Source organism: Tachyglossus aculeatus, chromosome X3, assembly GCF_015852505.1.
Source record: "Tachyglossus aculeatus isolate mTacAcu1 chromosome X3, mTacAcu1.pri, whole genome shotgun sequence".
NCBI classification, from domain to species: domain Eukaryota; kingdom Metazoa; phylum Chordata; class Mammalia; order Monotremata; family Tachyglossidae; genus Tachyglossus; species Tachyglossus aculeatus.
The window spans coordinates 10755292-10780510 of record NC_052099.1 but is presented as its reverse complement, the minus strand read 5'-3'; the positions used below and the strand labels follow the sequence as shown (position 1 = coordinate 10780510).

At 43.4% G+C, this 25219-nt stretch overlaps 1 protein-coding gene across 1 annotated transcript; it reads right to left on the bottom strand.

Annotated features, from left to right (window-relative positions):
* Positions 1–472: 472 nt before the first annotated feature.
* Positions 473–19325, bottom strand: SLC25A46 (solute carrier family 25 member 46). The gene is made up of 8 exons (XM_038770226.1): positions 19001–19325; positions 10621–10663; positions 9881–9938; positions 8861–8938; positions 8367–8467; positions 5340–5396; positions 4199–4256; positions 473–2665 (listed from the first exon to the last, which is right to left on the bottom strand). The coding sequence occupies exons 1-8, from the start codon at positions 19272–19274 to the stop codon at positions 2087–2089; spliced, it is 1248 nt and encodes a 415-aa protein (XP_038626154.1). The 5' UTR covers positions 19275–19325; the 3' UTR covers positions 473–2086.
* Between the last annotated feature and the right edge of the window lie 5894 nt (positions 19326–25219).

The following is a 25219-nucleotide window of genomic DNA, read 5'->3' as shown; positions in this document are numbered from 1 at the left end:
TTTTGGTATTTGTTAAGCACCAGGCACTGGAGTAGATGCAAGCTAATCAGGTTAGACAGAGTCCATGTCCCACATGGGGCTCACAGTCTTAATCCCCATTTTACAGATGAGGTAACTGAGGCCCAGAGAAGTGAAGTGACTCACCCAAGGTCACACAGTAGACAAGTGGCAGAGCCAGGATTAGAACCCAGGTCCTTCTGACTCCCAAGCCCCTGGTTCTACCCACTAAGCCATGCTGCTTCCCAACTTGCCATGGTTGCAAGTTGTAAGTTCAAAGCAAACATAGCAAATCAATAGTCTGGCAGAGGAAAACAAAACTAAACCCCTAAAATGTAGCAGAGAATAGAATATTTGACCAGTATTACTGCTTCTAAATTTTATTTTGGATTTTTCCTCCAATTTTTCATGTGGCATTCCAGTTAAAAATCCTAAGGACTTATGATTATTTAAAAACACACCTTAAACTGAAAACTTACAAGACAGTGAAGAGTCCTGATTTATTCATTTTTTTACACCATTTAGATATTTTCCACTTATATCATTTTCTATATGTGTACCCGTTTTGTTTTACAATGTAACTTCCCACAGAATATGACAATTCAAGATAAATTACAAGCTGCAGTGATTTCTTACATTTCAAAAGTAAGTTCAAGTATATTCAAGTTTCAGAAGTCACTGCATTTCAGGGTACCAAATGGTTCACAGTTCCACCGGGGATCATTTACAGAGGAAAAAAAAATTAAGCTATACAGTGCATAATGAGTGTTCAGTTAAATACACATCACTTTATCAGATAACTATATCAAGAAACTAATCACACACGTTCATTTAAGAGAAGGCAGACCTTTCCTGTCATTTAAAATGGATTCTTTCAACAACCCTATCAGTTGTACTTGCTAAAATGTACTTTCACTCATGAAATCCAAGGGAAAAAAGGCAATCTACAATGACCAAAAAACGCAACATAATTTCATTTAGTTTCTTTGATATTCCAGAGGACCCGCTCCGCTTCTGACACAGAAAATTCTGAAGACTGATTATTTAGCAAAAATTGAAATATCAAATCTGAGAGAGGACACAAATACCAAATTTGTTTGGTTTGCACCTCTTGGAAGAAAAGTAACTGCAGAAATGAAAGGCCAATGAGTCTGCTGTTAGAATGACAACTAGTAAAAAATCTGTAAATTTGTAAGTTAGGCGCCAGTTTTATGATTATTCTATTTGTACACAAATACATCTTATAGAGTAATGAATGTTTGACAAGTGGCTCTAAAAATACCTACGGCTCTTGCTCTTTCACATAGCTGTTGCCTATCAGCAAAGCAGAGGTTTTGAACTTGGACAAAATTAGCGCTAGATGTGCAGAAGCAAGTCACCTTCTGTTCTACCTCCAAGTCTACTTTCTTGAAGATTTAACGTCGATGACTTGCAAGAAGAAAAGCCTGGCCAAAAATCGTCCCAACGATGGTAAAGATTAGAGAAACAGGTAAAAAGAGGAAAAAGCTGATCGGAGACAAGGCCTGGAAATTGTAAGGCTGTGGGCGTTTCAAGACTTTTCTCATACTAATCACCCAAGGATACTGCCCAATTAAATAACCCCGCTCCTCAGTGGCCTCAGATTTATCGTTTCTACAGAGTAATCCCTCCGGCTTTCTTTTCACGGCAGGTGCAATTCGGCTGCTCAAGCTAAAAAATATCAATGATCTGATCGGATGGGTCACTGTTCAGGGCCACTGAGTAATTCAACTGGAGATGCCATTCTAAGAACAATCTACAGATTGCAATTACCAGATTATCCTCTACAAAATTTTTCACTTCAAGATTGGAAAAAAAATTAATTTCAGAACTTTTCAAAAATAGGAGACAAGAGATGGGCAGCGAGTATCATTTTTAATTCAAGTTTTGGAATCTAAGTTATATTTTTAAAAAAGCTAAAAAATCATCATGGGTGCTTATCTTCCCCCCACAATTTCATAGAAATACTTTTTTTCCCCTGATATTTTCATTTCATCTTTCCTCTCCACGTACTCTGACAGATAAAAGTCCAAGATCTATTAGCTGGATGGATTGGTGCTGGGGCTCAATTTTAGATGCTATTTTGAAGCAGTGTAGAGTAAATAATTTTGGTAATTTGTAAAACAGCTGCATGCAGCGTATACTGTATTACAATAGCACCAAACCCTTTATAAAAACCAAACATTCCTTCTTCCTGCTTTATGGTATTGATACAGTCTCTCATTCCCTCATACTGAGTATTGATTGGGAGCACTTCATAGCCAAGGTCTGTATTGTCAATGATCGTGCGTGTTCCTTGGATATGAAGACGGTGTAAGACTGTCTCCAGGGGGTACAGCAAGACATCAGAGCAGAGATTGGCAGCAAAACTTGCGATCAGTTCTGGGAAATAAGCATCCAACATACTTTGCACAGAACTGATGTTCTCGGTGGCTTGGCTTTGGACATGCTTCCGCTTGAGAATCAGCAAGACACATTTCTGGATAATGGAGGTGACGATGTAATGCAGGACTCCATGCAGCACGGTGGGAAAGGTCAAAGCCAGAAGCGGGAGCAGCCGTTTGCTATGAGGCACTCCCAGGCCCATGACTCGGCCAATCCCTTCTTTGACACACTCCAGAATTCCAGGATTATCTCGAATGATCTCACTCTGCAACCAAATTACAAAATAAGGCAAAATGACCATTCGGATCTTTTGCTGACCTACCCAGGCAGGTGGGCTGGCTTGTCTCAGGTTGGGCTCTTTAAACACACCTCCACTGCGAAGAAGGTCAACATGCACGATGGGAAAGTGATATTCTGTGTACGTAACAACACTGTGCAGCAGTCCCTAGATCCCTTGACTCACAAAGCTCTCGATCACCCTTGTACCCAATCTAGGAGAGGAGGAAGGTGGGGAGAGCCTGCTCTTCTCACTCTCCCCCATTGTTGGGGATGGGGGCACTGCCAGCCTGGGACCGGAAGCCCATGGCCCAAGGCGGGACACCAAATTTCAAAGACAGAGATTGTAAGAATAATGTTTGAACGCTGTCCACTAGAAGCACACTCTATAACAATTTAAGGAGGGTTTTTAGATGGAAAGGGGATGGGGAGGTGAGAGGGAAGACGGGAAGCTGTTCACTGTTACTTAATTTCTTCCCAACTACTTTCAGGAGGTCTTGGACTGCTTCGCTAAACTTTATTTGGTATTCCTGAGGCGCCATCGTGTGGTTTAAAGTGGAAAGCAACCCAACGTCACAAAGAAATGATCTTCAAGGCGAGCAACTGGCATGCTTCAAACCAGCTCGTTACAGGCTGGGAACACGTCCACTGATTTTGCTGTACTTTACTGTTCCAAGGGCTCAGTACAGTGCTCTGCACATAGTAAGTGCTCAATAAATGCCATTGATTGATATATCGTCAGGTGTACTGGAAAAAAATACGCGGTCACCACTCAATGAACACTATGGACAGGGAATGTGCCTATTAATTACGCTGTACTGTACTCTTCCAAGCGCTTAGTGCAGTACTCCACACATAGTAGGTGCTCAATAAATATCATTGATTGATGAAAACATTTTCTCCTTTCTAGAAAGCTTGCATACTCCAGGAGAATCCCTCAGGGGGTGATCATATCCTTCCTTCAGTGACAAGTCTTGAGTCTTTCAACTGGGTCTAATGACATTAGGAAGAGTAAACCAGGATAACCTAATTCTCCCTGAAACAGCACACCCCTGGGGTTTTAAAATGTACCTTTGTATCGAGTTGCTGCATCATGGCTTACATAGTACTCCGCCTATACATTCCAAAAATACGTTTGCCAAACAAAAACATCAATGGTAATGGAAAAAGAGTGGGCTGGTGGAAGCAGCATTAGAAGACTGGGTTCGAATCCTGGCTCCACCACTTGCCTGTTGTGTGAAACTGGGCGACTCACAACTTCTCTGTGGCTCAGTTTCTTCATCTGTCAAATGGGGATTGCATACCTGTTCTCCATTCGCCCCCCCCCCCCCCACCAGACTGCAAGAGCTACACGTGGGACAGCGACTGTGTCTGATCTGACTGCAATGTCCCTACCCCACTCTGAGTACAGTGCCGGGCACAAAGTAAGCGTTTAACAAACACCACAGTTATTATTCCTTCAAACACCACAGTTATTATTCCTTCAAGAGCCAAAACACAGAAACGTAGAAACACAGTTTACCTGCACGGTCTCGATCAGGCTTGCAGAATAAAAAGGCATTGCCACCACATAAGTTAGGCTGTAGGATTCAAAGAAAAACAGTAAACAGCCTGTTCATCTTCTGTCTTTAAAAATCTGTCTTACTATATTCGCAAATCATCTGTGCCTAACACGATCTTTGTGTTATTTTGGTTGCCAAAATAAGAAAGCTAAAGAAATTTACCTCAGATTATCTAAACTAAGGTTCAAATATTCTAGCAATTAGAAAACAAAGTCTAGAGAGATTCTCTCCTGACATTTAAAATTCACCTCCCAAATGGGGCAGCTTTGACTGATTCCTTAAATAACCTACATATTGCTAACCAGAGGTGAAAACCTATGTCTTGAAATCTCCGTCCTGAATCTTGGTTCTCTTTTTTAGATCCGGACACGTAGACCAAAGTTAGCGAACTGTCAACATCAATTATCCATATTCAACTCACATGGCCTGACCAATTCTTGAACCAGGCACAATAAAATAAACTTCCGAGGTATGGACAATCCCTTGGATGTACTTTAAAGAAAACCACTTGGTTTTTCAAAGGTATTGTTCTACATTCGCTGTGTTTTGGTAAAGAAACATCAGAGCTTTCCAAGATTGCAAAAGGTCCTGCCAGCAATGATTTTTCTGGGTGAATGGATCATCACTGGCCTCACCTGGGCTAAGATGTCCTATAGTGGGAACCACAATCTGCAAGGAGCAAAGAAGGGAAAGTCTAACTTACCTGCAGAAGATAACACCCAAGTTAGCCCCAGCCCACTGTCCTAATATTCTTATGGCTTTCAATCTGCTCACCTCTTAAGGCTACCACGGAAGGGAAAATAGTCTATTTCCAGATCTGATTTTCCTTATTAAACAACATTCACTTGACATACACATATGTAAATACACACTCAGAAGGCAAAGGGCTTCAGTAACCATTTATCAGTCTGACAAAATACCTCAGGAATTTTTGTTCCCCCCAACCTGTAAGTCGATATGATCTTTTGAGTTTACATGCTTGCTCACTTATTACCGGGACAATTTTAATAGCAATTGGCACTGTCTCCAACTTTTTCCAACAGAAATTTACAAGAACCCATCACCACAAAAACAGTATTGTCTTCTGATAACACTACTCACGCTTTCAGTAGAAGGTGTTCTCCAATTCGTCTGAGACTCCATTTGTGGGAAAGCTCCCTGAAAGACAAAAAGAGTTTCACTTGTTTTTTTGTTTTTTTTTAAACTTTACTGTGTTATTTTGTTAAACGTGATGTACCAAGCACTGCATTATGCGCTGGGGTAGATACAAGATAACCAGGTTGGACACAGTCCCTGTTCCAATTTGCTGCTGGAGGTTCTAGAAAACAATTCAAGACTTCATTCTGGGCAGCAACAACTGCAGTATAAAAATACTGGATTATCATCGTGGTGGCTACTGATATATTATAGCTACATGGGCTGTCTTTGGGATGGGTTACCTTGACAGAGAAAATGTGAAGTTTAGCGTGTGCTTAAGAGGAGAAGACATTTGCAAGGTGATATTTTATATTTCAGCCTCCAAAGGGCTCTGAGAATATAAATTGATACAAAAATAAAAAAATCTTAGCAAACGCATGACTCCTCTAGACTGTAAGCTCAGTTTGGACAGGGTATGTATCCGCTAATAATGTTATATTATTAGCCAATCCCAATCGCTTAGTACAGTGCTTTGCATATAGTAGGTGCTCAATAAATGCCATTTACCCATCTATCTCTTCCAGTCATTAATTAAAAAGTCTAGTTTGGTGTTTCTGCATTGCAATTTGTCTGCTCTACCTGTGTTCAGTATGGAACTTGTCCTTGAGAAATATCAAAACAGTACATTCTACAAAACAGATCTGACAGTTATTTATACTAAATTACACCAATCTAAAATTCCCTATGCTCAAATGAGCTCCAAAAAATACTCATTTCAAGGAAGGGAATTATAAGTTCAGTATGAACACAGACGATGCACAAGCAATTATTTTTTGTGTCTCTATTCAGGTTCTTCAGGCTAAGGAGCTCGTCCTCTAGACTGTAATCTCATTGTGAGCAGGGAATGTGTCTATTGTTTTACTGTACTCTCCCAAGCGCTTAGTACAGTGCTCTGCACAGAGTAAATGCTCAATAAGACAATGAACTTTTAGGCAGAAATGTAACTGTCCTTCCTCTTGAAAGACTCAAAGGGCCCCCTAGGAAAGGCTGCTATTAAATTACTGCCATTTGGCCTATGCAGCTAGAATACACTAGAGCCACAATTCAGTCAATTGCCAAGCTTGGACATGGCAAAAGGAACACTAAGAAAGAGGCCTCGCGTTATAAATGCTACGAGCACGGCATCAGACAGCAGACTTTACCTTTGGGTTACGATCTTGTTGCTGCTATATAAAACTGTGGTGCCGGTAGCGTGACAGCACGGATAAAGTTATAACAAGTTATTACAGCGATACGATTGTAGGTAGAGAACTCATAATAGGGAAAACATCAGTGGAGGTCTGGGAGAATGCCCTGAATTTCCGGGAGGTCTTTTGCCGCACACTTCACTTTCCACTTCACCTGACGATTACCTCCTGACCAACGGTGCTCCAGCACTTAGAACAGTGCTTGGCACATAGTTAACATGTGGCACTTAACAAATGCCATCGTTATTAAAAAGAACCCAAGATAAAGGGGGAAGAAGGTAAAGTCGAATTTAAAACTAACAGGAGCTAGTAGGTTCTTCCCCTTGAGGTCTCCTACATTTTCTACCAGTAGGTAGTAATGGTATTTATTGAATGCCCACTAAGTGCTATGCCATGAGCCAAGCGAGAGGCCGTAAACTCGACGAGGGCATGGCTCATGTCTACTTCACTCTATTTTACCTTCCGAAGTGCTTAGAACAGTGCTCTGCACACAGTAGGCACCCAAATACTACTGGCTGTGGCTTTGTGGATAGAGCATGGGCCTGGGAGTCAGAAGGACCTGGGTTCTAATTCTGACTCCACCACGTTTGCTGTGTGACACTGAGCAAGTCACTTAATTTCTCTGGACCTCAGTTACCTCACCTGTAAAGTGTGAGCCCCATGTGGGACAGGGACTGTGTCCAACCCGATTAGCTTGTATCTACCCCGGTGCTTAGTACAGTGCCTGACACATAGTAAGCACTTAAATACCACTATTGTTCTTATTATTAAGAACGAGAAGAATAGGGGAACCAAGAACAGAGACTTGCGGGGCATTCATACCTAAGGAATTAGAGGTGGGAGAGCAGCCAGCGGAAGAAATAGAGGAGGAGTGATCAGAGAGGTAGGAGGAGAACCAGGAGAGGACAGTGTTGGTAAAACCAAGGTCAGGGTGTTCCAAGCATTCAAAGAGGGTAATCAACAGTTTTGGCATGAAGCAGAGAGGGGCATGGTTAGTAGAGGGACAAGACTCTCTTATGACCAAAAATTTCTTTTGAAACTGTTTGCCCAATTGGTGACTGCATTCAAAAGACCTTCGAGAAGTAATCCTCTTGGGTAAAGTCTGTTAAAATTCTACGAATAGGCATTCAGACTGCAACATCATACTGCACTCTCCCCGCTTCAAAGCCCTACTGAAGGCTCACCTCCTCCAAGAGGCCTTCCCAGACTAAGTCCCCTTTTTCCTCAGCTCTGCCTTCCTTCTGCGTCACCTCGACTTGCTCCCTTTGCATATATACCTACAATTCCATTTATTTATATTGATGTCTGTTTACTTGTTTTGATGTCTGTCTCCCTCCTTCTAGACTGTAAGCCTGGTGTGGGCAGGGCTTGTCTCTATTACTGAATTGTATTTTCCAAGCGCCTAGTACAGTGCTCTGCACACAGTAAGCACTCAAATAGAATTGAATGAATAATTTACCAAGAATAGGAACATTTTATCTTATCAATCAGTAGTAATTACTGAACACTTACTGGTAAAACAGAGCACTGTATTAAGTGCTTGGGAAAGTACACTGCAATAGAATCGGGACACACGCTTCCCGCCCCACAATTTTAGATTTATTCCACCTCGACATAATTTGTTGTCCTCTGACTTCCCTCCGAGGTCACTCCACTGTGCAGCAGATTCAAGGTGATTTTTCCTTTGTTAAATTCACAAGAATTTTACGAAATGGAATCCTGAAAAAACAATGCAAGAAAATACCTTGGCAAGGATGTGAATTCACTAAGAATTCCTTCTGCTCCAAGTGTAACTCCTTGAACAATGAATGTGCTCCCCATTCCTTTCCAAAGGGCTCTTGGACCCTGTAATGTACAAAGAGTGAAGTTCCACATGTTATCATAGGCATTCAAGGCACATGTTATCACACATTCAGTTATTGCCCACACTTCTCTTGCACTTTAACTTGCTCTAGTTTCACAGTGAGGTGTCGCTTCTCAGTGGAAATAGCTGGGTATTCCTAAGTCATTAACTGACTTATCTTTATGATTTTTAAGTGTGGTGACTGTAATGGAGCTGGTAGAGGAGGAAGTCTAATTTGGACTCATTTTTGCCATATTTGGGAATTATTCTGCACTCTGATAACTGTGCTATGTAAACACTCTAAGCAAGAAAAACAAACAGGAATAGTTTCCCAGATGAAATAATCACACATAATTTGTTTTCAAGGGTGTTTTCAGACTGACATCAATTCTCACCTGGGTTTTGTTAAAGCTGTACATTATATTGATAACTGTAAATGGAGTGAGATGGTAATGCCGAGCATGGTAATTAACCTGTATTAAAAAAAATGAAGTTTTAAAAAATTCATGGTTATAAAGGCAATGCTGCTTTCAGAGATTAGACAAAGTCCATGGGCAATACAAGATATCAAAACAATTCCAGAAATACAGTTTGAAAATCAATCAATCAATCAATCGTATTTATTGAGCGCTTACTATGTGCAGAGCACTGTACTAAGTGCTTGGGAAGTACAAATTGGCAACACATAGAGACAGTCCCTACCCAACAGTGGGCTCACAGTCTAAAAGGGGGAGACAGAGAACAAAACCAAACATACCAACAAAATAAAATAAATAGGATAGAAATGTACAAGTAAAATAAATAAATAGAGTAATAAGCAATCATTCTATAAAATTCCACATAGGAAAAAGCATCTTTAGTTCAGGCTCACAAAGGTTAAAGAAACCTACTTGCTATGCTTAAGACTATCTAGCCCTTTTCTACAGCAGTGACGCTCTTAGATTCAAAATATCCTCTGCAGACTATTCACCCAGCCACCTTATTTTAGCATTGAGGAGATGTTACTCATCGTAAGGGAGTCTCCTAAGCAGGGGCAGCACACTTTCTCCAAGTTTTTGCACCACTATTCCTGGCTGTTGTAGGGAGGCAAGGAGCTTTTGTACTTCCTACACCAACTCTGCTCCTATCTCCACAGGCAGGGAGAGGTTCCCAATGGTCCCAGAGCTCAAAACTCTGCCGCCCCTTTGAATCCTCAATTTGGGGAACCACTGCCTAATATGCAATACCTGCACAAATACAAAAAGATCATCAGTTTCCACGGAAAGAAGCTAGATCCTGGATCTTCCCAAGCTTCACTTGGGACAAGATAACTTTCTCCACCAGTTATACCTCATTTCAACTTCAAACTACAACTGGGAAGCTTCCACTTTACCCCCTCTACCCCAAGTCAGTCAGAGAATAGAGTGGCTACTTACCTGACACTGGCGGCGAAGAACAATGCATGGATGGGCCAACACATTCTCTGTAAACAAACTGGATCACAACAATTTCATTCAAACATGTTAGGTGACTCCCCAAAAAATGGTGATCTTATACTCAGCATAATGTTATGGCATTACTTTCTGAACACTTTTTAGGCAGTTGCTAGGAAATGAAAACTTTCTTTGCCCAAATGTGGCCCACCCCCACCTCACCATAAACATCCATCTAATTTTTACCATTCTGCTCAGAGTTACACAGCCTATTTGTATAATGGAAAATTGTAACTTACTAGAGGAAAGTCCTACAGATACTTATATTGTTGCCCTCGGATAAGAATTCTAAAATAATTCCGCAGTCAAAGGGGTGGGCGGTAATAGGATTTTAGCTTTGGGTGTATTTTGTCCCAGTTTGTAGTGAGCAAAACCTTCTTTGGCGAGCACTTATTCTTTGGAGTTCAAAAAAAAAAAACTCCCACAATACCGGCTCCTAGGACTTTTTGATGAACTATAGGCAATAAATCAGTAGTCTCGCCCCACTCCCTGGCAAGCCTAAATTGAAATTTTGGAGTATTTCTTTCTAAGAAAAAGTAACACTCCTTCCTCCATATTTCTCTAGCTGACTGAATCCTACCTGAGAATATGGAGGAATTTCATAAACTCAGAAACAGCACATCACATTGAAAAGCAGCAACTTCTACATTACCAAGAAGCAGATTTTAAGAAAAATTCATTACCTTGCAAGCCCAATACCGAATCCGGCAAATCTATTCAATTGATCTGAAAGAAAAATAAGATTACATAGCACTAACCTTGGTTGAGGGCAAAAATAAAATGAATCACCTCACCCAGTCTTACATACTGTTTCAGCAAACTGGAATGTATCAGTTTACTAATTCAGCCAAATAGGGCTGGGATAAGCTAATGAGTGGAATCCTAGTACTACCAGTGGATTTTGGATAACATGCTTATCAGTATATGACCACTGAAAATATTTCTGAACAAATGACAAAGCAGAAAGAACCTTTCTTTTTGTTTTAAATGAGTGGACACAAATATCATCAACAGGAAACAAATCTCTGGAGAGTGGACAAGACACATTTCGGACCATTACTAGGTTCACTAGGTAATCACTACATTCATTTGTACTTAGCGAGTGTCCACTGTGTGCCGAGCACTGTGCTAGGCATTTCAGAGAGTACAAAGTAAAAGCCACAGATCCTACCCTCAAAGAAATTCAAATCTAATGGGAGAGACAGGCAGACACAAAATGAGCATATTCAGCAAATTACTGGTAATAGCAATATATTTACAAAAGAATAAATACAGTGCATAAGTGCTTTTTCACCCATTAGGATGCCATCATCAGGGTGGTGGAAATGAATTGCAGAATACCTCCAGGCGGAAGTTTTCAATCAACCAATGATATTTATTGAGCACTTACTGTGGGCACAGCACTGTAAAAGCACTTGTGATACAAAGGAGTAGGTACAGATGATCCCAGAGACAGGGAAGGGGGTAGTACGGTGGATGTGAATGGGGAGGAAGTTCCAGGCATGTGAAAGGGCATGAAGAGTTGGGAGCAAGGAGCAGTATGTAGGTTAGCTTGGGAGAAGCAAAGAGCAGTATCTGGGATATAACAGGTGAAGAAAACAAGGTATGTGCATTAGGGAGAGATGACATGGAGAGATATGTAAATTGGGAAGAGGTGCAAATTAGGAATGATATGTAAATTAGGAAGAGGTTTGAGGCCAGCGGTCAGGAGAGACTAGAAATTTGTTATAGAGGAAGAATCATTTGAGAAGTGGAAGCGGCGTGTGGTGTGGCCTACAGGAAAGCCTGGGAGTCAGGGGACCTAGGTTCTAATTCTGGCTCTGCCACTTTTCTGTGTGACCTTGGACAAGTCACTTCCCTACTCTGGACCCCAGTTACTTTGTAAAATGGGGATTAAGATTGTGAGCCCTATGTAGGACAGGGACTGTGTCCAACCTGGATTATCTTGTATCTACACCCCAGGGCTTAGTACAGTGTCTGGCACATAGCAAGTGTTTAACAAATACCATTTAAAAAAAGGGGGAGAGTAATATTCACAACACTATAGGAAGATGATCTAGGCAGCAGAGTGTAATACAAACTGAAGATTAGCGAGAAGATGGCAGCAGGAAGACCAGTGAATAGACTGGTGATCAAGTAGTGTTGTCGGGACAGGCTATAAAATTGTATAAGGTAGGTGGCTGTATGGACAGAGGGGAACGGATTAAGGAGATAGATACTGCAGAGTAAAAACTGGCAGAATTTACCAACTGACTGAATGTGAGATGAGAGAGTCAGAAAAAACACCAAGGTTGTAAGCTTCTGGGACAGGAAGATGGTGTTGTCAACTGAAATGGGAAAATCAGGAGTGAATTTAGGAGGGAAGATGAGAAGGTCAAATTTAGCCAAGTGGCATTTAAAGCCCTCCATGTGGAGCTATCTTGGAACAAAAGGAATTCTTTCCTTTTTCCACTTCCTACCTCCAAACAGGGCCTATGGCATGTTTAGTGTCTACTGATGTCGGGGGAACTTTGTTCAACTAATCATCTGTTACCAAGAATCAAGTGCCTAGTACAGTGCTCCACACACAGTAAGTGCTCCATAAATGCCATTGATGAAGACTGGAGACAGTTAGTTGGAAAACTTCAATTAATCAATGGTGTTTATGGAGCTCTACTGGGTGCAGAACACTGTACTGAACACTTGGAAGAGTACAATAGAGGTGAGACACATAATCCCTACCCTCGAAGAGCTTCATTTCTTCATCCTCCTATCTCATCTTCATGATATGAAATATTATTTGTTCCAATAGGGCAGAGGAAAATTTATTGTCCTGCCGCATATATAGGGAATATCATAGCTAGGACTACCCACTGTTGGTTTCTGTTCAGAGTTACCTGTAGGGTTTCATCCTGGCTACAAAGTTTGTCTATTTCCAGCCCTCCACATGGCTAAACATGCAAAAGAAGTGGGGATTGGTTGTTGTTTGTTTTTTTTTTCAGGAAACGAAGGTTGGAATTTTATATTTACATAGGTTGTGGCCAGCTGTGGAACAATATTGCACCATTTTTAGGGATGCAATTCTAACTCACAGAAACAGCCAATTACTCAGATAATAAATGATTTTTCTACCAGCGCACACAGAAAGTCTACTAACTTGGAAACTGAGTTGGGTACTATTTACAGTCTTGACTATTTTGCAATAAGCAAATGTAGCACAGGTCTCTAAACTTCAAAGTCACAAGAGCCCCGATGGTGGGCCAGTTTGTCCCCTAACATTTTCAACTATACGGTTGCTTAAAGGATTTACAACTACAAAAGCAAAAAGAATAAGCTGAAGAAGTGAATTGGATAGACTATTTTGGATGATCATAATGCAGCATTCACAAAACCCTTTACAATTCTCCAAGGCCTAATGGATAGAGCACGGGTTTGGGAGTTAGAAGGATCTGGGTTCTAATCCCAGCTCCGCCAATTGTCTTCTGTGTGACCTTGGGCAAGTCGCTTCACTTCTCCAGGCTTCAGTTCCCTCATCTGTAAAATGGAGATTAAAACTGAGCTTTATGTGGGACAGGGACTGTGTCCAACCTGATTAGTTTGTATCTACCCCAGCACTTAGAACAGTGCTTGACACATAGTAAGCGCTTATTAGGTTACTACTATTATTATTTAATTCTCAATCTGAATGCTAGTGGCTTCAGATTCAATGTCTGAAGGAAAACCATGTGCTGGAATGAGAGGTCTATGAAGCCTGTAGTGATAGAAATTATGGATCCTGCAACCAACTAAAAGCCCTCCTTTTGGGTGTTTCAGGTTTCATTCCCCCCCATCCCCTCAAAGATGGCAAATATCATTTTGCACTTTCCAAGCACTGCATCTCTGTACCTATGCTAGTCTAACCTTTGGGGCTTGGTGTGTCACTCACATCCAGGAGTGAAAGCAGGCCACAGCCTTCACCTCCAAATCACCTGCAGTGGTTCAGAGGGATGAAAACTTTGACTTCAGCAGTCAGGCACCACCTCCTCTTCCTCCCCCCATGCACACCTAGCTCATCTCCTCGGTGGGATGGGAGGACAGGGGAGAGAAGGGTGTGTCCCCTGATGAATTTTCAGATCCAGAGCAGCACTCCCATCTGAGCCTCCTGTCACCCACAAGCTACCTGCAACCACAACACCCTCTCACTTCCTCCGGGCTGGAGATGAAGGCACACACACATTCCATGTTTCATTAGCACGGTGCTCTGCACACAGTGAGAACTCAATAAATGCCACTGATCGACGGACTGATTTCCTAGTTGTCCTGTGTTCCAGGAATCAGCTTCCTATGTTGGAGTTCATGAACCACCCCGGGCCCTGGTCAGGTAATCTATGGGACCCCGGTATTTGCAATTTAAAAATGTTATATCACCAAGGTCCGGCGGCTGGAAGACTCGGGTTTGGCAGTCAATAGGTTTGCTTGCTGAAAGAACTGAGGTAATCAAGGGGCCTGTCTGTAACTAAGAGGTTCCTATAAGAGACACTTCGTAATTCTAGACTGTAAACTCCTTGTGGGTAGGGAATGGATCTGTTCATTGTTCTATTGTATTCTCCCAAGTGCTTTGTACAGTGCTCTGTGCACAGTTAGTGCTCAATAAATACGACTGAATGAATGAAGGGGCCGCCTTCATAGTAGACAGCAATTCCTGCATAACCACGCCCTTTCAAGTGCAGGCACCCCCAGGTTCCAAGCACCCTGCAACACGATTAACCCAAGTCATGTGACTTACCCCAGCGGGTGATCCAGCTGGCCCCAGTGCTTCGGCCAAGCGCTGCAGGTCAGTAAATCCCTTCACGCCTCGTACCCAGAAACTTTCCTGCCCATTCCTCTACCCATCCTCACCCAGCTTTGGTGTCTTCTATCTTTGTTTTTTCGATCTCGGCACCCCCCATCCCCACACTACCAGGCCAGCCCAGTTTTTTTTTTAAGCTTTATATTGATTTTAACCTTCGTGGCAGCTGCTGCCACTGACACCTCTCCCTCACGTCAATACTGGACTGGAGTGACAGGATGATCTAGGGAGGGGGAAGAGGAGGGGTGGTGGCCATTGCCACTGAAGTGAAAAATAAAGTTTATGATTATTAAAAAATCCCCAGCTGGTCAAGGGGGCTGAATTGGGGATGGGGGGAGGTGGCACAGGGGGACAGACTGAGGAGACGGAGGTGGGAAGGTGAAAGTTCAGGGTGTGGAGAGGCTGTGGGGCAGGAAAGTCACCTGGAACAGGGGAGGGGGAGAAGAGGGATTTACTGTCCTTACCCGTACAGCGTGGCCGTCGCTTTGGGGTTAGTTCTAGAACGGATCATAATGTATAACAAGATAAGTCTACAGGAAAAGGTACCCCATGATACAGCTACTCAAAATACCTTTTCAAGGGAACATAACCCCACTGTATCACGGGGTATACCTGTACGGTATATTTTCAATTATCTGGCCTAACCACCTCAAGTGAGCTGGAAAAGCAGAAAACACAGATAATTGAAAAGCACAATACAGGTTAAATTTGCAACCCACATTAACTCAGCATAGGTTATTAGTTTCAAAACAATGATGTTTAATTATTTTCCTGGCACAGATGTGTCCATTGGCTACAGATTAATTAAAATATTGTACAGTGTGATTCGCTACAGTACAGTATGAAGGAAACAACTAAAATTTGAAAAATCACGTAACAATTGCAGTTTTTTAAGATTCAATGGATTTTTGAGGAAACCTACTTTTCAGGGATTTTAGACAAACTACATCTGCTGAACAAGACGAATCTTGAACAGTCTTCCAACTGACTTATCCGCTCAACTTCAGTGGCTTTTATTCCATAGTTTAGGCGGCGTCTTGGAGAGGACACATCGATGCCTTCCTTTTCATCTGAAGATGGTTTTGGAAGTTCCTGGATATGGGTAGGATTTGGGTTACTGCTAGGGCCTTGTAGCCATGGTTGGTTTCCATACAGAGCTATTCTAAACACATTTTCTTGGTCGACATCCTTGCTACCTTCAAACTCTCCAAATGGATCGGTGAAACTTTCTACCACTTATTCCGTGCCAGTCTGCCCAGCTCCAGTTCCTTCCACCAGAACACAAATGATCCTCCACCGTCTTTGCCCTCAAACGATTGGCTCAAATGCGCTCCACATCCTTCCGCAGTCCAAGACGGGCCGAAGAAAACATAGTTCTGTGCGAAGATCTTCAAGTCGATTTTGTGGATGGGGCATTGCAAGAGGGTCAGGTATCGTTATTTTGGGGAATTAATCACACCTTGATCCAGCAATTTAATCAAGGATATGATACTGGAGGGAAGATACTTCATGAAAATGCTTCCATCCACAGATACTGGCTCTTCCCCACTGGGATGGGATGGAGCATTTTCAAGAAGCAGGACAACATATTTTGGCAAATCACGTTCCCTCAAATGTTCATTACCCTGTGACATGAATTTGAGGCAGAAGCAATCTCTGAATATTGAACAGTCCATGTTTCCTTCGACATTACGTACCCAGGGGCTTGCTCTTTTTCAAATGCCAATGCTCTGCTTGGAAGGCATTTCCAATAAAGTCCAGTTTCAACTGCATTGCATACCGAACCAGCTGAAAGTTATTTTCTGCAAAACACTTTTATTAAGTCCCCTGTTAGTTTTATTTGTCAGCACTCAGCTTCACTCAGCTCAGCTCTCTGAGGATGCTATGATGCTTCCATCTAGTGAGTTATCCAAAAGATGGTTCTAACTCCTCTTCCATTTCTAGGGAGTGGAGAAAATACTTGACCTGTTCTACACAGGTTGGTTCTGACAAGGGAGGTGTCCCATTTACACCACTGGATCACAGCCTAGTCAAGCTTTGCATATGCAATTTTCAGAGACTTTTGCTTCATGCATTACAATGGTCCACATTTTGCATGAAGTTGAGGATTTCAGCTCTCTTCTTTTGCCTACATGATTCTGTAGTGAGGTCACCAGAACACTCACAGGCTTCATTATGACTTCTAGTTTTTTTGTTTTTATGGTTATAGCAGTGGATTTTCAGTTTTGCTATTCTCTCCTCTTAAAGTTTACAAATGGGTTGGCCAAGTGACTACTGTAAATGATATGTGCCCACTGCTTTTAAGCTTTAGTGACTAGCAAAGTTATGCCAGCGTACATACATCAGGAGGAAGGATTCCTTTTTTTAATGGTATCTGCTAAGTGCTCACTATGTGTCAGCCACTGATCTAAGTGCTGGGGTAGAGACAAGTGAATTAGGTTGGACCCAATCCCTGTCCTGCATGGGGCTCACAGTTTAAATAGGAAAGAGAAAGGGAGGATTGAGACACAGAGAAGTGAAATTACTTGCCCGAGGTCACAGGGCAAGCATTTGGTAGAGCCGGGATTAGAATCCAGGTCTTCTGACTCCCAGGACCGTGGTTCTTCCACTAGGCCACACTGCTTGGTCCAAGTAGATTTAAAAACAAAACAAAAACTTTCCCTTGGAGACCACTGCAGGTGATGTCACAAGGCACCTCAAGCCCTGCTCACCACCCAATGAGCACAGCAAACACTGTCAATCAGGAAAAAAAAAATTCCCCTGCCCGCAGGGTATGCTATTGTAAACTGGACACCTCAACCTGCTTTGGAGGGTGAAGTCCCTTTTTACCCTTCTTCAACTTGATTCTTCCAACAGTCCCTGAATTTTTGCCTAAACCTTTTTTAACGTGCAATCATGCCTCCTGTATGGCATCTGAAAATTCGAGTGTTCTGTCAACGAACAAAAAAATGACAACAAATTTTGCCTTAACAAGTGGCGTGGATAATGCACAACATGAACCCAGTCAGATAACAGAGTACCCCGGAGTTCTAATGAAGAACAAATAGGCAGCACCGACTACTGATGGCCATATTTTAATTTCTAGTAAAATAAATTTTAAAAAAGCTGATGGTCCAAACTAACTGGATGGGGGCCAGTTCAAATGATTTAACCATCCTGATAACAACCTAACTTGGTTGGCTCTTTCAAATGGGTAATTTTCCTAATTTTGTCTAACTTTTTTTTACTGTATCCGAATTAGCCCCAAATGTACAGCTCAGATAACTAGTCATCCAGATAACTGTCCGGTCTTTAATTCACAAAGAACTTTTCTTCGCACTTATTTTTGCAACAGCCCTGGAAGAAGCTACGATAACTGTGGGAATAGTTAAGCACTTCCTATGTGTCAAGCACTGGACAAAGCACTGGGGTAGATACAAGGCGAGTCAGTTCTCTGTGCCTCAGTGACTAAGCGCTTAGTACAGTGCTGTGCATATAGTAAGCGCTCAATAAATACGATTGATGATGACCTGATCTGTAAAATGGGGATTAAGACCGTAAACCCCATGGGGGAACGGGCCCTGTGTCCAACCCGATTATCTTGTATCTACAGTGCCTAGCACAGTGCCTGTCATAGGGTAAACAAACACCAAAAATACCAGGGGGTGCTACTTCCAATTTAAATGGATAAAGATTAATATCACCTGTTCAAGGTCACTCAGAGGACTAGTTGAACAACTAGGGCCTTATTCATGGGATGGGAGCGGGAGAATGAAGGGAGAATTACAGTTATCTCGGGGGAAACAGGAGTGGGAGCCGATGGAGGCCAAATATTACGACAGGAATCTCCCAGGGCCGGATGGGAGAGCTCATCAGAGAGGGTACTAGGGAAATAAAGCCAGCTCTCAAATGAGGATCTCGCTCGACAACGTTCTAGAATGACCAGCTACAAACGTCCAGGCCCCATATCATTGCCCACAGCTCGTCTCCTCATGGAAATCCGCGGTCATAAAAGGCCGGAGAAAGCGATCGTGGCAATTGGCCCGCAATTGTTTGTCTGTTGCTTTTTCCAAGGCCCAGCCCCTAACAACAGCTCTCCCCCAGGGGTTGATCTTGGCGTCCTCGGAATGGCAATCTCCTCTAGCCCGTCAGCTCGGACGTGGCGTCTCCCAAGCGCTTAGGCCAGCGTTCTGCGCCCCCCCCCCCCCCGTATCGATTGATCGACGGTTCTCCAGATGATCCCCACCCCCCCGCTCGCCCCCCCCCGCGCCCCTCACCGTTGCTGTTCCCGGGCCCGCTGCCGCCGCCGGGGTCCTCGTTGAGGCTCCCGGGTTCCCCGAGCGGGGTGGGCGCCGCGGCCGGGCCGAACTGCGGGGTCTGCTCACCCCGGTGGAGGTTGCGGCTGCCGGGGATGTCCGGTGGGGCGGTCACCCAGTGGGCCTGGTCGGGCCTGGCGGGGAAACCAGCCCCGAACGCCCCGGGCTCCTCCCGCCCACCGCCGCCAGTTCGGTAACCTAAGCCATCGAAGCCGTTTGGCCGCCGCGGTTGCATCGGGCCCCGAAAACCAGCCGGGGGAACCCCCCGCCCCGACCCCTCTGGGGCAGCCCGGCTCCGCTCCGGTCGGCTCCCCTCCGCCTCTTCCGCCCTCTCCCCAGCGGCAGCGGGCACCTGACTCAGGTCACGTGACGCGGGCCTCCTCCCTTGTTGGCTGGGCCGCCGGTTGCCGTGGAGACCGCGGCCCCGAGGAGCCAGTCAATCCGATTTATGGAGCGCCTACGGGGGCAGAGCCCTGAACTAAGCGCTTGGGAGAGCACCGTACAGCAACAGGCGGACACATTCCCTGCCCACAACGAGCTCGCAGTCTCCAGAAACAGCAATACAAATCAATAAAATGACCGATCTGGACATGAGGCCTGTGGGGCTGGGAAGGGGGAAGAGCAAAGGGGTGAATTAAATGACAGCTATGTCCACAAGTGCTGTGGGGCCGGGGGGAAGAGCAAAGGGAGCGAGTCAGGGCGTTGAGGAAAAGTGGGGCTCGACCTGGGAAGGCCTCTTGGAAGAGATGGGCCTTCAGTAAGGTTATGAAGCGGGGAGAGTAAGCAGTCGATCAGCTGATTATCATCATCATCATCAATCGTATTTATTGAGCGCTTACTATGTGCAGAGCACTGTACTAAGCGCTTGGGAAGTACAAATTGGCAACATATAGAGACAGTCCCTACCCAACAGTAGGCTCACAGTCTAAAAACTGATCAAGTGATCTCATCTATTATTATTATTATTATATAATGTGGAATGTATGGTAACATATTACATATAATAATAATAGTGCTTGTTCATTCATTCATTGAGCGCTCTGAACGCAGTGAGCGTTTAATAGATACCGGTGATGGACTGATTGACAGTATACATCCATTCGATCTGCAGAATAACTCAAAACCTCATTTACGTCACTGGATTTTACATTCTTCTTGTCCTCGGCTTTATAAAAGTGAGCTGATTTTGGAGTTTCACTGACATTCCCTAATACTTTGCCCTCAAAGCTAATGAGAAATGGTAATGGCCAAAAGCCAGGTACGGAGGAAAAGAGAGGAACACGGACAGAACACAAACTACAATCAGTTCCTAGGTAATTGTGAATTGAAGGCAGTTCTTAATATACATAGATTTATTTAAATTACATTTTAAAGAGATATTTGGATCCTGACAGTTACTGTCAAATGAGAGACTCTACAATAGATTTGGTAATTCAATATGATTAATGATGAATACTTTTTTCATAGCTGAATTCCCTTCCCTATTTTTATTCTGATTCATGCCTGATGTCAAATATAACATATGAATATAGTTCTAGAAATGAAATACCCCTAGAGAGATGATCAGTTCTTTTCTAGGAAGCTAGTTAAAATATGATAAGCCTATCTTGGGGTGTGGCAGTAGAAATGCCAAGAACCTTGCAAGCAGAAGGGAGATATAAAATTGAAGAACTAGGAAATATGAGGAGACATCATCCCCAGTCCCACAACATTTATGTACATATCGTTATACTCTGTTAGTTGCCCTATCTGTAATTTACTTTAATATCTGTTATCCCCTGTAGACTGTAAGCTCGTTATGGGCAGGGAACGTGTCTACCAACTCTATTTTATTGTACTTTCCCAAGCGCTTAGTTCAGTACTCTGCACACAGTAAGTGATCAATAAATGCCATTAGTAGAGAAGAAAAGGCTTAGTGGAAAGAGCACGGGCTTGGGAGTCAGAGGACATGTGTTCTAGTCCTGGCTCTGCCACGTCTGCTGTGTGACCTTGGGCAAACCACTTAACTTCTCTGTGCCTCAGGCATCTCATCTGTAAAATGGGGATTAATCAATCAATCAATCAATAGTATTTATTGAGTGCTTACTGTGTGCAGAGCACTGTACTAAGCGCTTGGGAAGTACAAGTTGGCAACATATAGAGACAGTCCCTACCCAACAGTGGGCTCACAGTCTAAAAGGAGACAGAGAACAAAACCAAACATATTAACAAAATAAAATAAATAGAATAGATATGTACAGGTTAAATAAATAAATAAATAAATAGAGTAATAAATATGTACAAACGTATATACATATATACAGGTGCTGTGGGGAAGGGAAGGAGGTAAGATGGGATGGAGAGGGGGACGAGGGGGAGAGGAAGGAAGGGGCTCAGTCTGGGAAGGCCTCCTGGAGGAGGTGAGCTCTCAGTAGGGCCTTGAAGGGAGGAAGAGAGCTAGCTTGGCGGATGGGCAGAGGGAGGGCATTCCAGGCCTGGGGGATGACGTGGGCCGGGGGTCGATGGCGGGACAGGCGAGAACGAGGTACGGTGAGGAGATTAGCGGCAGAGGAGCGGAGGGTGCGGGGTGGGCTGTAGAAGGAGAGAAGGGAGGTGAGGTAGGAGGGGGTGAGGTGATGGAGAGCCTTGAAGCTCAGGGTAAGGAGTTTCTGCCTGATGCACAGATTGATTGGTAGCCACTGGAGATTTTTGAGGAGGGGAGTAACATGCCCAGAGCGTTTCTGGACGAAGACAATCCGGGCATGAAGTATGGATTGAAGTGGGGAGAGACACGAGACACGAGGATGGAAGATCAGAGAGAAGGCTGATGCAGTAGTCCAGACGGGATAGGATGAGAGCTTGAACGAGCAGGGTAGCGGTTTGGATGGAGAGGAAAGGGTGGATCTTGGCAATGTTGCGGAGCTGAGACCAGCAGGTTTTGGTGACGGCTTGGATGTGAGGGGTGAACGAGAGAGCGGAGTCGAGGATGACACCAAGGTTGTGGGCTTGTGAGACGGGAAGGATGGTAGTGCCGTCAACAGAGATGGGAAAGTCAAGGAGAGGGCAAGGTTTGGGAGGGAAGACAAGGAGTTCAGTCTTGGACATGTTGAGCTTTAGGTGGCGGGCAGACACCCAGATGGAGATGTGCTGAAGACAGGAGGAGATGCGAGCCTGGAGGGAAGGGGAGAGAGCAGGGGCAGAGATGTAGATCTGGGTGTCATCAGCGTAGAGGTGATAGTTGAAGCCGCGATTAAGACTGTGAACCCCAAGTGGGATGACCTGCTTACCTTGTACCCTACCCAAGTGCTTAGAACGGTGTTAGGCACATAGTAAGCACTTAACAAATACCACAGTGATTACCAGGAACAGACCTAAGCACATATTTGAAACAGAAGAGTAGGGAAAATAGGGTGGGGGAGATGAGAGATTAGTCAGGGAGAGCTTCTTGGAGTTATGATTTTAGAAGGGCTTTGAAGATGGAGAGAGTGGTGGTCTGTCAGAAATGAAGACGGAGGGAGGTGTCAAGAGGTCGTTTGTGAGAGAGACAAAATCAAGACCCAATGTATTCAGAAGAGAAGTATCATGGTCCAGTGGAACAGGCCCGGCAGTCAAAGGAACTGATTTCTAATCCCAGCTCCACCACTTGTCTGCTGTGTGACCTTGGGCAAGTCACTTAACTTTTCTGTGCCTAAATTCCCTCAACTGTAAAATGGGCTTTAGGATTGTGAGCCCCATATGGGTCAGGGACTGTGTCCAACATGATTAACTTGTATCTATCCCAGCATTTTATACTATGTGCTTAGCACTGCACAGAGTAAGTGCCTAACAAATACCATTAAAAAAAACCTTGAAGGCATGTAGTACAAATTTGAACTCCTTGGAACACACACCTTTCCCATGAGACTTTGGCAACAGATACACTTTAAAAACTGAAGCAAAGAGAGGCTGATATATCTTTTTTCAAGTTTTCAGTTTTTCTTGATGTAATCCTTATGTGTGAGAGAACAGCGCCATCTTCAAAAGACCGTCTTAACTTAATAGCATTTGTTGTCATATGCTGATTAGTTGTTTTAGACAGTGGTGTTTGAGGTTTGGAAGTTGCTGGAGTGAATCTGGGAAGCATCACTTGCAAAAGACAAGTGTGATGGATAATGTAATGCTCTATGTAATCCATGACATTATCGAAGGTTTTTTTGTACTTGAGACTTATTACTGGTAGCTAGGATTTCAAGAAAGTCTTTGAAAAATAAATGATCTGGATTGAAAGTAAAAAGAGAAAATGATGTTGTGAAAAGTTTCAACAAAGACCCTGTAAAATTGGGAATGTTAATAAGTGATGATATGGCCCGTATTATTATGGGTGCTGATAGTTCACATTTCCCACATTGTCATTATTATTTTGCCCTATTCATGCTTGCAAGTTTTTTTTAATAATTCCCCCTAATTCCTTTTTGGGGGTCTTGCCAGGGTAAATAAGATAATGTGTGAGAAATCTTCATTGCCATCATCATCAATTGCATTTAGTATAGGACAACACCACCATCCTTCCTGGAACCCAAGTCTGCCACATCGGCATCATCCTGGACTCCTCACTGTCATTCTAATCTCACAACCAATCTACTCTGAAAACTTGCTGATTTTTCCTCCCAAAAAATCTCATCAATCATTCCCTATCTCTATTCCTAAAGCATTCCATTCAAAATTATTCTTTGTGGCAGTTAATAATAATAATAATTCTGGTATTTATTAAGCAGTTACTATGGGCCAGGCACTGTACTAAGCGTTGGGGTGGATACAAGCAACTCAGGTTCGACACAATCCCTGTCCCACATGGAGCTCACAGTCTTAATCCCCATTTTACAGATGAAGTAACTGAGGCACAGAGAAGGAAAGTTACTTGCCCAAGGTCACCCAGCAAACAAGTGGCAGAGTCAGGATTAGAACCCACAATCTTCTCACTCCCAGAACCGCACTCTATCCACTACACCAAACTCCCACAAACTCTTGACCTATATGCAGTCTCTGGCTGAATTCTCAGCCCTGGAGGTTCCTCCTCAACACCTAGTTTTGAACCCTCTCCCAAGAAACCTAAGACACTAATCAGTGCTGGACTCGCTCGCTCATCCCACTTAACTGTGAAAGGTGATTCCCAAAGTTGTTAGGTGGCTCTGTTTCTCCTCATTTAGAGGCATTAAAGCTAGGGTGAATGCATTTCAGGGGTTTTCTCCAGCACCCAGAGGGCTGGCCCATTTTGGCCACTGTGAGCAAAAATCCCAATTACATGAGTATATTGCAGGGGAGGCAGTGACTTGAGTAGTAATCCATTATTTTATTCCTGCTTTGGAAGTAGAAAATGAAGATGTCAAGACTCTGGGCCAACTTTCCATCTTGCTTGGTAGCTCTTCTGCATCCTTCTTAACTCCGTTGTGTATGCAAAATGTCATCCTATGAATACTGTTTCCTCATTTTGTGCCAACTGCATACAGAAAGTATGGAGAAGACAATTCCATATTGTCAGGTTGCGAGTTGGTAAAGGGGCAGCGCTTAGTACAGTATCTGGCACAGAGTAAGCACTTAACAAAATACCATTTTTTAAAGTGCTGGTTTAACTTTCCCGGAGTAATGTTTCTTTGGTTTCCTTGTGGTTCTGAGCTCATGCTCTTCACACCCTGGATCCTGGCAGGTCGGGAGGGATTATGGGCTGTGGGCAATTTGTGAAGAAATCGGACATAGCCATTTCTCTAGATAGATTATATATTCATTTATATATGGACTTCACCAGATGGGCTATACAGAAATCAAATGGACTATTTTATTTGGAGATGGAGGAGTTCCATTTTGGCAGCAAAAGCAAGGCCTGGAGAGGATCGTGGAAGAGATCATGAGCTGTCAATGTGTGAACTCAGGTTAAAACTTAGAAAGATCAATCATGCCTTAACAACTGCTCAAATATGACCTGACGAATATTCCCCCTGCTTTGAAGGATCTGGTAAAAATCGATCTGAGGCACTTAAATCTCACAAGCCAAGGAACCAGAGAAAATGTGGATGGAGATTAAAAATGTCATCAAGGAAGAAAGCAGTGCAGTATTGCAAAAAGGTCGGGAAGCAGAAGCCAAAATGGATGTCCATATACAGACAGATAATTTTAAAGCTTGTAAGCTTCCATTAATTAATGCCCCTACAAGAAAAGACACCTTGG

Bases quoted from the DNA above. Each gene is read 5' to 3' on its own strand.
- SLC25A46 (XM_038770226.1), bottom strand. From the start codon at position 19,274: ATGCAACCGCGGCGGCCAAACGGCTTCGATGGCTTAGGTTACCGAACT. The intron at 8,468-8,860 runs GTGAGAATTGAT...TGTACATTACAG, and splicing joins ACAGCTTTAACAAAACCCAG to GGTCCAAGAGCCCTTTGGAA. The intron at 2,666-4,198 runs GTAAACTGTGTT...ATTTGGTTGCAG, and splicing joins GCCTGATCGAGACCGTGCAG to AGTGAGATCATTCGAGATAA.